The following is a 16,578-nucleotide window of genomic DNA, read 5'->3' on the forward strand; positions in this document are numbered from 1 at the left end:
AATTGATGCGGCTTTTCCGATGCGCGACTGAACTTCAGTTTCGACTGAGCCGTTTTTCGTGATGACAGATCGAAGCTAGGTGAAAAACTTGACAACCTCGACGGTGTGCCCTGATACGTTGAATGCTGGTGACTTGGCGGTGTTACCTGCGGAGTCAAGGATCATTATTTTTATTTTCTGCCAGCTAATGTGTAGTCCCACTTTCAGGGCTTCCTCCGACAGTGTGTTGAGGGCTTCTTCGAGTTCAGCTGCAGAAGTGCATATCGGAGCAATATCATCAGCGAAGTCGCAATCGGCTAAAACTCTGTCGCCATACCTTAGTCCGAAGGGGAGCCAGTTCTTGGTTCGATCCATGACAATCAATCACCGCGTTGAACAGTTCAGGAGCAGCAGCACAACCTTGCCGTACACCGGTATCTATTTCGAACAGTGAGCTTCGACGACCATTAACCTGGACGGAGCTTTTTGTACCAGTGTAGAGTCATGGTTGATTGATTTGACACGAAAGGGGAATTAATTTGTTGTTTCTATGGGGAATTATTGATTCACGAAAGGGGAATTAATTTATTGTTTCCAAGGAGAATCGTCTCCGGGACGAAGTTTATTAATATCTTTGGAGTTCGACCAGGAGAATTGTTTCCGGAATTATTGATTCACGAAAGGGGACTTAATTTATTGTTTCCAAGGAGAATTGTATCCGGGACGAAGTTTATTATTATCTTTGGAGTTCGACCAGGAGAATTGTTTCCGGACTTATTGATTCACGAAAGGGGAATTAATTTATTGTTTCCAAGGAGAATTGTCTCCGGGACGAAGTTTATTAATATCTTTGGAGTTCGACCAGGAGAATTGTTTCCGGGCGAATGTTTTGATCTTAGAGATGAAGAGATTAACGCGGGAAAAGGGTTTCTTAGTAATTTGAAATGTGACAGCGCAGGGATGCCAAAAAAAAGGAACACGCTGAAATTACGTTTAGGGATTATTTGAGCGAAACCGTTTTAGACATTTTAGGGAATTATTTCGGCGAAACAGTTAGAGAAATTTTAAAAGATGATTTTAGAAGATGTTTTAGAAGAGGTTCTGACTGTGGTCGTTATAATACACAAGTTCCATTTGAACAGTGTCGTGAGGTCCTCTACCCCAGCCCCCCAGGGCTCTCATACTCCTACCCCACCACCCACCGGTTCCAAACCCCCTACCCACAACCCAAAGGAAGCCCCCGGCCCCCAAAGGTTCCCCCGGGCTCCCAAAGAGCCACCCGGCCCCCCAGACCCCCAAAGGTTCTCCCCGGGCCGCCAAAGAGTCCCTTCCATATTATCTGCGATAAGCTTACTGTCTATAAACTGTGATCCACAGTTTATAGACAGTAAGCTTATCGCAGATAATTTCTGGTCTTCGGTCTCGGTGCGAACAAAAAGCTCCTCCCACTTGTTTCTGCCTTAGCGGATAAGTCTGTTATCGTCAATCACTGAGAAATGGTTAACAAGTGTATTATTCGTAATTGTGAAAGCAGAAAAAAACTTGGTGAGCCAGCCAAAGTGGTTTGCAAGCGTCCCATCTCACAGGTATGAATTAATTTATATTCAAATTATGACTTAATCTATTATTTACATGGACTCAACTGATCGGCCTATGTAGGATTTTATAAGAAAGGGGGCGGGGGGGGGGGGGGGTTGGTGAAATTTGTGAAAATAAGGAATTTTTTCTTCTTCTAATAACTGGTTGGGTAGGTGTGATGGTTTCAGGGGCGGATCCAGGATTTTTTTAGGGGGGGGGCGCAAAATAGGTTGATCCGACAAACTTACGTTAGGAGCAAGTTTAATTAATGCAAACTTGCGTTAATTAAGTAAATTACACTGCTTTAGACTACTTTACGGGGGTAACCCACGCCCCCCTCTGGATCCGCAACTGGATAGTTTATCATTTTTTTTCACGTCGTGATATTTAATTTCTCAGATTGTAGTTCCTATGATATTTGAAAATATATATATATATATATATATATATATATATATATATATATATATATATATATATATATATATATATATATATATATATATATATATACGTTTACGTATATATATATATATACGTAAACGTATATATATGGCATAGCATATATTAAATACATAACCTAACTTAACCTAGGTACCCCCCCCCCTAAACCCCAAGAAACAACAGCTTAAATATCGTAAACGCAATGTAAACCACGATTTGCATTGCATTTCTCTATAGCGGTCTCTTTGCAGTTAACCCGTCTGGCGGGTTTTTCGTGACTGGTCTCCTTGCACAATATATAAAACTGACCATCTAATGCACTAGTACCCACGTTTTCTATTAATGACCACATAACAAGACGCATTTCCAACAATTCATCATATTCACTAATACCCTACAATGTGACACTATCTATAGCCAAATAAAAAGTAATATATTAGAGAGTAGAGAGTAGTAGATAGTATATATATATATATATATATATATATATATATATATATATATATATATATGTATATATATGAAATGATGATGATGATGATGATGATGTAGTAGTAGTAGTAGTAGTATGTAGTATGATGATGTAGTAGTAGTATGTATGTATGATATATATATATATATATATATATATATATATATATATATATATATATATATATATATATATATATATATATATATATATATATATATATATATATATATATATATATATATATATATATATATATATATATATATATATATATATATATATATATATATATATATATATATATATATATATATATATATATATATATATATATATATATATATATATATATATATATATATATATATATATATATATATATATATATATATATATATATATATATATATATATATATATATATATATATATTTATATCGGCGCGTACAAACAACTCTCATTTGATCTGCCATTAGCGGTCCATTTACCCTGGAACACGTATTTTGGCAGAAACTTTCTCAAAATGCCTTTGAAACCAACTTGAGACTTCGAAACCTATTTTTAATTCCTAAAAACATCTAATAATAACATTACACTACTAACTACCGATTTTCATGTATGTATTGGAATAAATTAATTTAAAATTAGTTTCTTCAAAATTAGTGTTCCAACGTTGAAGCCAAGTTTCGCGTCCAAGAGAAATCTGACTTGTCTACCCGCGAAAAGATCTGATATCGCCTATGTTTCTATCTGCAAAAACGTTCTCCGGAGCACTCGCACCCCTGTCCGGGTTTTTATAATGGGAGAGATAGAGAATGATCATACTGCTAATTATATAAACTGTGCCTATATCCATGAATTCCATTTACCCATTCTCTGAAGTAAAAAACATAGCATCAAAGCTTAAAAGTGGTTCAAGATTGGAAGCCCGATTGTGCTGTGACCCATGAGTGTCAGTAACTGTGTGATATCATTCTGGGGAAGACTCAAGTCCCTTTCCTGCTAATGATGTCTAACGGTGACATCCCGGCTGCAGAGCAGAAATTTTAATTAAAAATTTATACTGCTTCAATATGCCATGCCCTTCGATGTGCCGAGTCTACAGCCTAACCCTCTAGAAAATTTCAAATAAACACCAAAATCAGAGGATAGTCCGGGATGCCAGTAGCATGCCAGTTACAAAGTTCAATGGTAGAATGCCAGTTTACAAAGTTCTGGTTTCAACTATGGTTTGAAAATGATAAGGCCAAGATCTGGAATGTCAAGAATCATACTAAACGTGTCTTTGCCAAAGCCCCGTGGAGACGTAATAGACGAACACAGCAAGAAAACCAAGCTAGAATAAAGTTCTCGTTACTACTTACGACGGGGGTGGTAAACAGAAAGCTAAGCGTTTTCGGCCGTAGCGATTTCCTTTTCCTTTGTTCTTCCTCAAGGACGAAAACTTTGCTTTGCCCTTCTTTTTCCTTTTTTATGCTGAATGAGCTGGGCTGATGTCGTCATATTCAACGGCGACGTACTACCACAACAGAGGGCACCGGTGGCGTGCCGGTACACCACCCACACAATCTTCCAAGCCATCACGTCTTTCATTGGTGGCGCAACTCCAACAAATCGGCACGGTGTCTGTCCGTTTGGGTAAAAACTTGAAATGATTCGACAATGGAAAGATAAGACAGCTTTATATCTGCTCTGGACTTGACTTTCAGTTTGTGAGTTGAGGCCTTTAGATGTATCTTGCAAATTTCAAATCTCGACTTTTTCTCACTTCTGTTTTATCATTTTGTATGCTTCTTGCCAAATAATTTGTGGTCTCATAAAATGTTTATGCACAAGGAGCAAAAATTAACCGGAGACATTGAAGATCTCAAATAAATTTCGTCAACTTCAATTTTGGAAAAAAAATATTGCACCTGCTGTGGTTACTAGCCCCATTATTATTATTTTTGTGTATGCAATTACAGCATTTGGAAACGGTTTTGCTAGCAGCAGAAGACATGAAGACATTGGAATGCAGTTTTTTCTTTTCTTTGAATAATTCCTCTTGTGACTTTTAATTCGTCAAATAAGCCCCAACCATCTATATCTCAGGAATTACCAATGTTCAAAGCGATGTCCAAACACGCCCATACAACTATTCAATTTTGCAGACTGTGGGTTTTCAGTAAATATCCAAAGTCTCATTGTTTTGGTCAGTATCATAGAGAAAGCCAAAATAGCCAAAATCTTAAAATAAGATAAAAAAAATGTAAGTGAAATCCAGAGACAGCTTCTTCAATTAGCGCGAGCTTCTCTATCCGTGGAATAGACCTGTTTGATTTTCTTGAAACCCTTGTATAAGTACTTAATCTTGACACATCTAACTATGGCAGTGCTAGGTTACACGATTAGGAGAAATTGGACAAGAGTATTTTGTTTGGTTTGCTTGCACTATTGTAATTTCTCAGTTATTTTACTTTCTTCATATTTTCTATTTATGGTATCCCCGTGATAGATGCTGCTTGTGAAATACATGTCTATTGGTAATACCATCAAAAAGTACATACAAAATGATGCTAGATCTCTTCGTATAGAATAGAATATGATTTATTGGCTAAAATAGCACAAAAGCTAGCATAAGCACGTCAGAATTACCATAACAAAACAAATGTTAGGGGATAAACATAAAACAAAAAATTGAATCAATAACAAAACAGATGTTAGGGGATAAAAATAAAACAAAATTTATATAAATTATTAAAATGGGTAACAAAATAGGGGACAAAAGAGTTTTTGTACCTCATGGTCAACATCTGGGGATGCAAATCCAGTTGGGCGTTTGGAGCTCTACAAACGTTGAGTCTTGTATTAGGAAGGGTTGGGGGATTTTCTTTAAAGGGAGGGAAAAACGTCGATGATAGTCAGAACTAAGGCACTTGTGACCGAAGTTCATGGTAAGGATGTGACGTCATGATTCCAATGTAATAAGTTCAAGTCTAGCCAAACCTTTAAGATTTCAGCTTGTCTGAACTTAACTATAGAATAGAAGGGGTGCAAATTCATGAAAAGTGTAGGTAAGAGCAAAATATATTTTAAAAATCTAGGGGGAGGGGGCAATGTTCTTATTTTTGAATTTTTCCATGTTCAATCCCGCTTTCTAAGGCTATAACGAGAGAAAGGTTGTGATGGCTAGGGCACGTTCAGCGGATAAAGGATGATAAATTGCCAAAGATTGTCCTTTTTGGGGGTTTATGTAAACTATGCATGTTTTTGACCATTTTTAAATAAACCGCGTGCCGTCTTCAATTTTCGACTAAAGATGACAATTTTGGTACTATTCGATAGTTGAGACTTAGATTTATGAATTCACCGATTTTTTTTTTTGACATATGATTCAAATTTTTTTTTAGACACAAAAATGCTTTTTAAAAACAGAGAATTTTGTAACTAATTTGAAGCTACTATTTTGACGGGATAGACAATGTATTTGTATCATATTGTTCATTAGCTTCAGATCTATGCAGTCACCGTGGCAGATTTCTTATATTACTTAGACGTTTCTGTAGAAAATAACGTAGCCTAAACTTTCAAGAAAACGCAAAAAATGTTAAATTGTTACAAAAATAGATGGACTTCGCTTTGCTATTTCTCATTCAAAGAATAAAGGGCGGATCCTTTCGGAAGGCTGTTTGAAATGCATTTAAAGTGGGCGGCTACCGTTTTGTTTACCTGTCTAGAAACACCAATTTTACAATCACACAAGACAAAAAGTTCTCGGCTAAGGTGATTTGAATATTCTTTTCTGTGTATCGGACTGTGTGATTGATTATGGGAAATAAAAACGGAGGAAAGAAGCTGAAGCGAAACTCAGGACAGTTCAAAAAGTAAGTAATATTTTTTATTTGCATTTGTTCTGTTTCTATCTAATCTTGGATATCCAATTCGATGCATTTTCTTTATAGAACAAAAGGAGTTATTTCTTTTGGTATTATTTTGTTCAAAGTTGCTTACAAATCTCAATTTAATTTATTTATGTACGTTTCATTAATCTATGTATATTTGCTTCTAATCCACACTAAGTATGCAAATGAAAATGTAGCATGAAAAAGATAAAATTATCTTCATATTCTTTAATTTGACCGACTTACGGGTAAACTTATTAAAGTTAGCTTGCGAAAAAATAAATATACTCATAAATTTGCCATTCGCGCTTTTTCCAAGCATTGTTGGATCCAGGGGGGGGGGGTGAGGGGGGCGCCCCCGCCTAGCTTAAACTAAAGTAGTTTAATTTACTTAATTAACCCAAGTTTGCGTTAATTAAAATTGCTCGTAACGAAAGTTTTTCGGATCAACCTATTTTGCGCCCCCCCCCCCCCTAAAAAATCCTGGATCCGCCCAGGTTTCCAAGTATATATATATATATATATATATATATATATATATATATATATATATATATATATATATATATATATATATATATATATATATATATATATATATATATATATATATATATATATATATATATATATATATATATATATATATATATATATATATATATATATATATATATATATATGTAAATTATGATCGATAAAGCCTTAATAAAGTGCTATATGATACCCTAAAAGGGGTTGACTGCAATTTGGGTGTGATTTATTGAATAGAAAAAACTGGGCCGGATAGTTCGACATCATAGAGAGCTAAATATTGGCTTTTTTACGAACTAATTTCTATATTTAACTGCATTGAGGTGTCTGCCCCTACTTCACCCACGTTAACCATGATTTACTGCCCCCTCCTACCGCCTGAACAATGACTCCTCTTATCATAATAGTTGATGCAGAAATAGTTTGTTATCAAAAACTGCTTGATATTTGCTATCTTGAATACTCCTTTCAAAATATTGGATTCATAACTTTCTGCAAATACCGTGCATAGCTACGAAAATAAATTCATCTAAATATCATTAAAGGCCACACCCTCTTGTATGGTTAACCTCTAATGAAGCACAGAAGTGTGTTTTTTTCTAAAACGATTTTGCTTTTTTGGAATTGTGAGTTCCTCCCTTATTTTCGTAGCTTATAATTAGTTTAGGTACTGGTGAATTGTACGGTCACTTCTAAAAAGTCAAGTTTGGTTACTGCTAATGAAACAAAATAATACAGTATGAATACATAATAGTTTATAAACAAATTTTAAAGCTTTGAGTTGAAAGCGAATTTTTTTAGTTGATTTTGAGCCCAACTTAGCTTATTGCAGTAATTTTCAATTTTTTTTCAATACTGACGGCCAATAAGAAGAAAAATGGTTTTCTCTGGTCTCGGTGATGACAATCAATAGAAATCAATTGTAATAAGCTATATTGAATACGAGATAAATCGTTTGGACAATTACATCTGTACAAGAGCAAAGTTGACCTTGATTTTCCTTCTTTTTTTGGTTATTCAACAATATGCTAATGAACATAATTATTTATTTTTCTAATAGAATAAACCAGTGCATTTCGCTTCAAAGTTATCATTGGAGCGTTTACTAAAAACTGTTTGATATTAATTTTCTTTTTTTGTGCCCAATATAACGTTACTGTCTATACTTGTAAAAATGTATTTAGCTAATATGTTATATTGGCTTTGTTATGTCTTGTGTTATTGATGATAAAACTAGATATGGGCTATGAATAAAACTTTTTAAATGCGTGTTGCAAGATTTTCAAACCAATTTCTTGTCTTCTGCTTCTGAATTACGAGCTTGACGCTAAAATCATGTAAAAACCCTATATCGTTCATAAAACTTGGTTTTTGTCGACAAATTTGACTGGATGCGGCTCAGACGTTAAATGTCGTAATATCGCGTATGCTTGTTTCCTAACGAATAGCTCGTAGTTATTCTTAACTCAACTTTTGTCGTCTTTTACTACAAGTTTTCATTCGGAATATTCACTGGCACATGATGCCCCCACCCATCCACCTTTTGTTCTAGTTTGAAAATGAAAGATATCTTTTATGTTGTCAAAGAAAAAATCTGACACGTCTATTCTCGCAATGCGTCTCTTGTTTCAACCCGTGTAACTGTTAATTGAACCAACTGTAACGAAACAAAAACTGGAAAAACAAGTTACGGGTGGCAGAATGCACGGAAAGTATAAAATATGGGTTATTTTATTTGCACATCAGGGGGGCTAGGAATTAAGTATGACGGGGCTCCAGGCTAAACATGTTAGCTACAATTATTCTGCATATTATGAAGTAAGAATTGTTTTTTAACTGCACTTCTTAAGTGAGGTCGGGATAACACATAAGTACCAAACATTTTTCTGCAACAAGACGAAAGTTATCACCCCACATTTCTATGGCTTATTTGAAATGAAGAGAGATTGGTGTTTAATTCCTAACCCCTCTTCCTAGACCTCACTCCATATTTAGCTAGAGACTAATGGAGAGTGCTAAAATACATTGTGTGAGCTGTATGGCACCCCCTCCCCCTCTTTTAGGACTGCGTGACTTTCTAGGAACTAATGTATCACTATATAACATTCCTCTAAAGCTGTGAATATCAATATATAGTTTATAGATAATCCTACATAGATTGCCTATATATTTTATAGATGATCTTAAAGTGATTGTCTGTATCATAATATTTGATCCATATTAATTTTATCCTCTTTGAGGCAAAAAGTACCCGAATTTCTTTATACCCTAGTACATAGAATCTCTATACTAGGGATCTCTGATACGTTGAATTTGATGGTTTGATTATTGTGAATATCGCTTGCCTTTTGTGGGCGTTTATCCCCCTTTTTTTTTAATTCGATGAGTTTGTTGGGGCTCGTAACTTTCGATGATTAACTTGAAAGTTAAAGAAATCGATACTTTTTGAGTCAGCATAACAAAACAATTATTTTTTGGTATTTTTTTTTTAATGCGCCTTTTAATGCACTATTTAAGGCGTCTGTCACCACCCTCTCCTGCCTCACTAGCCTACAATAAGAATATGTATCTTTCTAATGTGTTACATATGCTTTGTTGTATATATCTTGTGAAAATTGGTGCTAAAAGAGTAAATTGTTCGTTAGTTTCACGAATAGTTGGAAACAAATAAGTGTTGCAATCTTTTCTAACCAGTTTCTTGCCATCTTAGGTTTCTGCTTCTTAAATATGAGTTTGACACTAAAATCAAGAACAACCACATATCATTTGCAAGGGCAGATCCCGGCTGTGGTTTTGGGGGAGGCAGCTTTTTTTGGGGGGGGGTAAAAGAAAACATCAAAAATGAGTTTATATCATTTTTGGGACGTTTTGACGAGGAAGCCAAACGTTTGGGGAGGGATGGGCCAAACCCGGCAACTCCTCCCACTTGGATACGGCTTTGGTCATTCATATTTTTTTTGTCGACAAGCTTGACCTTGATGGGACTCTGGCATAAAATGTAAATATCGTTTATGCTTGGCTCCCTACGGAGTAAACCAGTTTCTACGGTACAAAGGTGATTTTGCGGTTTCGAAAATTTTTTGAAATAAAAAAAAAATATATACCTCTGAAGTACCTACTGTCAACTTCACTGTATCACAGTGTTTGAGGTCTGTAATTCTACATCTGTATATTTTTTAACAAAGTAGAAGGAGTATCACAGTAAGCTTCTCGCAGATCCTTTCTGGTCTTCGTTCTCGTTGCTAACAAAATTGTCCTCCCGCTTATTTCTGCATTAGCGGGCATGCAGGTTAGTCTACTTCCGAGTGTTTTAATGCACTTTGATGGGAAAAGACGGAAACAGACTAACGTGCATTCCCGCTAATCTGACTTCGCTTATGTTTATATGTGTAAAAACGTTCTCCGGAGCACTCGCACCCCGGTCCGGGTTTTTATAATGGGTGAGATAGAGAATGATCATACTGGATTATATATAAACTGTGATATTTTAAAGAAAGGTTCAGGTTCTGGCGGTCTGGTACGGATATATATGAAATCTTTTATTTTACAACAAATGTTTTGTTTTGTAATAAGAAAGCTATCACCTCAAAAAAAGCTTGTCAATAATGCTCTACAAACTTAACTGACGGGGAAAATAACCTAGAGATTATTGACTTTAAACAAGCAAACGACAAAAAAAAACGTTTTAATTTTAAAGACAGCATGTTAATAATCTTAATTAATTTTAAATCCTTATTTTCAATCTTTTTTTTTTTTTTTTTTTTTTTTTTTTTGTAAATGGGAAATCATTTGGAAATTAAATAAATTATTTTCTTTTTTAAATTTTTTCGATCCCCCCTAAAAATGGCTAGCTAACCCGATTCAACTATATTGTGCAAGCATCCTTGAAGGAAAAAACTAGTAATTTGACTGTAAAATAATCCTTTCAGATTTACAACTAAACCTGAAAAAAATACCAGGTGCCAAAGAATCCTAAGCCTTTATTTCTTTCTTCTTTTAATCTAACTTCAAAATCTTATAAGACATCCGTCGGAAAGAAAATTACCGTAGACAGAATTTGTCAAACCTACTTGATAAACAGAATTAATTACTTTTGTTGGCTTTGGTCCACCATATGTTTTAATTTTGGGCAATAAACCACACTGATTGAAACATTCAGGAAATTATATAGTTGCAAAAAGCGCCACCATAACGGACTAATTTGGATGGAGCCGATCGAAATGAGACTTTACATAACCGTTAAGGGAAGAAAAGACTAACCGTAGGATATAAAATCTTTTTCTTCAAGTTTTCAATGTTTCTGTGAGGTAGGTGACTAGAATGACATTTCATAAGTTTTGAAGGATAAATTTTGAAAATTGATTTTGTGCTCTAGAAGAAATGAACATTCAACCTGGCCCCCAAGGGGGTCATGGTGCAGGTGGAAGTGGTACAGGTCAAGGACAATCATTTTTGCAAATGACCCCACAGTTTTATGGAGCTAATAATAATGCAAGTCAGAACCAAATTATAGTTCCATGGTCCCATGATGTGCCAGTAAGCTGGCAACCAGGTTCATATAACCCAAATGCATTTTATGGTCAGCAACAAATTGTCCAGCAGGTGCAAAGAGCACCAGTTCAGTTAGTGGGAAGTGGTTTTTATCCACCAAATTATAATGTGCCAGGGATACAGCCCATTCCTTTAGCTAATAGGTACTCTGTGTTAAGTGATGAAGGAAGTTACCCACCATTACCATCTAAGAGTGATGAAGATATGAGACCTGTCAACCCTTGTGTAGTAGAAGGGTTGATTCAAGAAGACCTGCAAATGCCAAAACTGGGACTGAACCCCAGCCTAGGACGTAAAAGGAGAGATATTTCCCCAAATAGTGAAATTGCCCCACAACAAGCTAAGAGGCAAAATGCACACCTAAACCAATCAATACCATCTCAGAAAGTGTCCTTTAAAAATAAAACCATTGATATACCACAGACCGAATTATTATCTTCAATGATTGACGTTACAGTAAGTGATGAAAATAAACAAATGCCTGATGACTACCAAATAGTGAAATCTCTGAAAGAAGTACTGAAATCTATAAAATTTGAATTTGAATTAAACAGAGAAAAAAACAAAATGACAGTAAACCTCATTGATGAAGAATCATCAAAAATTGTCCAACAAATGAACATTGTTGGAGGAGCGAATGTTACTGTAAGTGTTAAGCAGAGATTAAGCCGAGGGATCATAAAAGAAGTCCAACTAAGCATGACAGATGAAGAGATTTTAGAGTGTATGGAGTCACCTATTAAAATAAAAGAAGTTCACCGGCAAAAATGGTACAACAAAGAAACAAAAAAGCTATCTGACAGTTACGCAATAATGGTGGTTTTTGAATGTAATTGTCCTCCCCCAAGTGTGTGGTTTTGTGGAAGAAAAAGAGAAGTCCAGGTGTATAACAGGAGATTATTGCAGTACCATAAGTGTCAAAAATATGGCCATAAACCGGATGGTTGTATAACTCAAGCTCATACATGCCTAAGATGCTCAGGAAATCACTAATCTGATATGTGCCATCTCAAAAACACTAATAGTACCTCAAGGCCCAAATCATATATATGTGCTGATTGCAAAGGCAATCATTCTTCTACATCATCATTTGCTTGCCCTGTTAGAATCCAGAATAGAGAAATCCTACAAGTGGCAGAGAAATATCACATGGGTTTTAAGAGAGCCCAAGTAACCTATAGAAGCTATGCAGATGTGGCAAACAAAAAACTTACTGTGAGTACCCCTTATTTCAATCAACTTCATAATGAAATTACAATAAATATGAAGCAAGAAATTGAACAGAAGGCAGCAAAATCCCTAATAATTGGATTACTTCTAAGACCAGAAATGCTTAAATTGAGCGAACTATCATTAATAGAACGTATAAGTAAATTATGTACCCTTGTGCATGAATTGCAGCTTGGACAGCTAAACAAAGATGAAATTAGAAGTATTTGTTTAATTAATGAGACAGCAGCACAACAATATAGACCTTAAAATATTATCATGGAACTCACAATCACTGAGGAATGAGAAGAAAGATCTTGTTGTTGAATTTTGCCATAAAAATTGTATTGATGTCTTATGTCTCCAAGAATCCTGGCTAAAACCCTATATAAATATGAGTTTCCAGGGATACAATATTTTGAGGAAAGACAGAATTGAAACAGGAAAAGGCGGGGTGTTGATAGGCATTAGCAAAAAATACCACTACACAGAAGTGCATATTGAATTAGGTGACAATTATGAAGGGTATGTTGAAATAGTTGGATGCAAGATCCATTTGGGAAATGGCAAAATCCTCAATGTTATAAATGTTTACAACTCGAATGGGAGTAATAAAGACATTGGTGGCATTATAAATGAACTACTTGATAAAATACCAAATGCAGAACAGGTGGTTTTAATAGGGGATTTTAATGCCCATAGCAAAGTCTGGTGTAATTGTGATTTAATTAATGCTTCAGGTAAAAGCCTTGAAGATATGTTACTGGAAAATAATATATGCTTAATTACACCAAAAGGGCTTCCAACCCGAAAAAATCCTATCACAGGAGTTTCCACCACTATAGACTTGACTTTCACTAGCCCAGATCTAGTGGCATCAGCAACTATGTCAACCTTAGTAAATACATCTTTGTTTAGTGACCATGCCCCAATTTTATTAAATGTTTGTGATGGTCGGTTTGAGATTTCTGATAAATTTGAGACAAACAAGATTACTAAGTTTCAAATCAAGAAGGCAGATTGGAAAAACTTTAAAGAACTTCTTGAACAAAAAGACATTTTGACTGTAGTAGAAAGGGAGCAACATGTTGATGACAAAGTGAAGGTTTTCCAGGACAGCATAATTGAAGCAGCAACAAAATCTGTTCCACTGAAGGCCAAATATAAGGGACAAAGGAATTCATGTATATGGTGGAACAAAGATTGTGATGCAACTAAAAAGAAATATCTAAGAAGAAAAAATGAGTATGAACAAGCAACAACAATATACAACTATATTGAGGTGAAAAGAGCGTATGCAGCATTTAAGAGAGCGATTTCACAAGCCAAGAAAAGGAGCTGGGAAGGGTTTATTTAAAATTTGGATTTCCGGACACCAGTAAGTAAGGTCTGTGTTTTCATCAAACAAATGCAAAATACGCCCCCTCCCAGGACCTCCAACCCCCCTGTCGTGTACAATAATCAGTTAATATTGACAGATCAAGATAAGGCGAATGCAAGTGCTAAGTATCTAAATAAGACAATAGGAAATACTGATCCAAATGCTACAGAAGTGGCCAGAATGACAGCTAAAGTTAAAAGAATGGCAAATCAGGATTTGCAGTGCCCTTATAAACAGCCATTTACTAATGTTGAAATTGACAGTGTAATAAGAAATCTCCCTATTACCTCACCAGGGGAAGATATGATTTATCCACAGTTTGTTCAAGCTTTGCCAAAGCAGTGGATTATGGTGTTGCTTTCCATCATCAATTTCGCTTGGAATGATGGATATTTTCCAAGTTCATGGAAAAGTGGCCAAGCAATTATGATCCCAAAACCAGGAAAGGACAATTCAAAACTGGAAGACCAGCGGTTCATAACTTTGATCCCAGTTTTAGGGAAAGTATATGAACGACTTGTTAAAAAAAGACTTAACTATGAAATAGAAAAAAGGGGCAGTCTTAAAGATATACAATATGGCTTCAGGAAAAACAAAAGTACCACAGAAAATTTGCTTCGCTTTAAACAGGATGCTTTATATGCTCTCTAGAATGGACTTTTAATGATTGAAGTTTTCCTTGACATCAAGGGCGCGTTTGATTACATTGTACATAGACAAATATTGTCAGGAATAATTGAGGCTGGAATTAGAGGTAGAATGTTGCTGCTAAGTAAAAATTATCTTGAAGACCGAGTAGTGACAGTGAGAGTAGGAAATACAATGTCAACAGCCCTAGTAAGAGGAAGAAGGGGAGTACCCCAAGGGTCAGCCTTAGGACCTGATTTTTACAATATGGGAGAGTATAATATCCCTATTGGAGAAGGAGATTCAAACGCGGGAATTTTCGCTGATGATAACACTTTCTGGGTTATGGCAAGTACATTGGAAGAGGGAATCAAAGCTATTTCAGAAGTATTAGTGCAAGTTGAAAACTGGGCAACTGATATTGATCTCAAATTTTCAACAAATAAAACAAAAGCCATGTTAATAACTTAGAAAAAAATGAAAATCACCCCAATAATTAGATTTTATGGCCAGCAGATTGAGTTTGTGAGTGAAACAAAGTTCCTGGGTGTGAATATAGAGAAGAATTTTAATTGGAAACCATATATTGAAATGACCAAGGCTGCTTGCGTTAAAAGGCTTAATCTTATGAAGATGCTTACAACTTTTAGCTGGGGGCAAAAACCCAGTTTTATGATGAAGTTTTATATAAAATATATTAGGTCTAAGATAGAATATGCTTCCGTAATTTCGTTCTCAGGCAGTGACACAGCCCTAGCAAAGTTTAATTCCGTACAGAATGCAGCTATACGCATTACCTTTGCAGCTAGAAAGACTACCCCTATTGTGTTTTTAATGTCAGAGTCAGGACTTGAAAGCCTGGAAACCAGGAGAAAGGTAAATGTCCTGAAATATATCAAAAAATTGTGGACAGCAGATAGTACAAACCCTGTTAGATCAAGAATAGTTAAACCAAGAAAAATTGTTATATCAAATAAGTTTAAAAAAAGAAACCAGGAAAATATCTTTGAAATGTCTTGTCGTATCAGTGAACAGTTCGGAGTGACACTAAAAATGACAGATATGTTAAAAGTTCCAGAAACTGCTTTACCTGCTCCTTGGGAGACAATTAAGCTACATTGCAATCTTAAGTTTAAAACGAATGGATACCATGATTCCAGGATAAACTTTAAATTAATGATGGCAGAGAAATACAGGGGATTCCTTGATATTTATACAGACGGATCTAAGAAAAGTAACCTAATATCTGCAGTAGGGGCTGCCTTTGTCATTCCATTGATACAAGTGTCAAAGTCATTTAAACTGAATTCAGAGGCAACAATTTTCCAGGCCGAAGTAATAGCCATAAAGGAAGCAATTGTATTTGCCAAAGAAAATCTTAGCAACTAAAGAAACATTGTATTGTTATCAGATTCAAAAAGTGCATTGGAGGCACTCGCCAATTTTGATCATAATGGGAAAATTTCAAGAGAAGTTGTATTGTGCTACACGGAAATAGTATCATTTATGTCAACAGCAAACATATGTCTTCAGTGGATACCAGCCCATGTTCAGATTTTGGGGAATGAGAGTGCCGACACAGCCGCTAAAATGGCATGCGAAACAATAAATGTATTTACTAGTGGTTCAACTCCTAGATCTGCAATGCAAATAGATCAATTGATACAATCAGTAAGAACGTATGATTTTGAGGATAGCAGAAATCACTCCGGAAATTGGTTTGTTACCCGAAAAGTAGCAAGAAAGTTTGAGAGGCATGTGTACCAAGGATTAAGTAGGAAAGAGGGAAGATTAGCATTTCGTCTTAGATCAGGCCATGCAGATACAAAATTATACAGGGCAAATTTTTATGGAGAGTCAAGTAACTGTGAGTTTTGTGACAAAGAAGAAAGCCTGGTACATCTTCTTATAGATTGTGA

The 16,578-nt window shown here is 35.3% G+C and overlaps 1 protein-coding gene across 1 annotated transcript; it reads left to right on the forward strand.

Moving 5' to 3' along the window:
- Positions 1–15,136: 15,136 nt before the first annotated feature.
- Positions 15,137–16,048, forward strand: LOC148939063 (uncharacterized). The gene has a single exon (XM_089107358.1). The coding sequence runs from the start codon at positions 15,137–15,139 to the stop codon at positions 16,046–16,048; it is 912 nt and encodes a 303-aa protein (XP_088963484.1).
- The last annotated feature ends 530 nt before the right edge of the window (positions 16,049–16,578 follow it).

This window comes from Artemia sp. Qi Xiang Cuo, unplaced genomic scaffold (genome assembly GCF_049724085.1).
Source record: "Artemia sp. Qi Xiang Cuo unplaced genomic scaffold, ASM4972408v1 HiC_scaffold_22, whole genome shotgun sequence".
NCBI lineage: Eukaryota > Metazoa > Arthropoda > Branchiopoda > Anostraca > Artemiidae > Artemia > Artemia sp. Qi Xiang Cuo.

What these genes read in the sequence shown, in the direction of transcription:
- LOC148939063 (XM_089107358.1), top strand. Translation starts at nt 15,137, where the DNA reads ATGAAAATCACCCCAATAATTAGATTTTATGGCCAGCAGATTGAGTTT.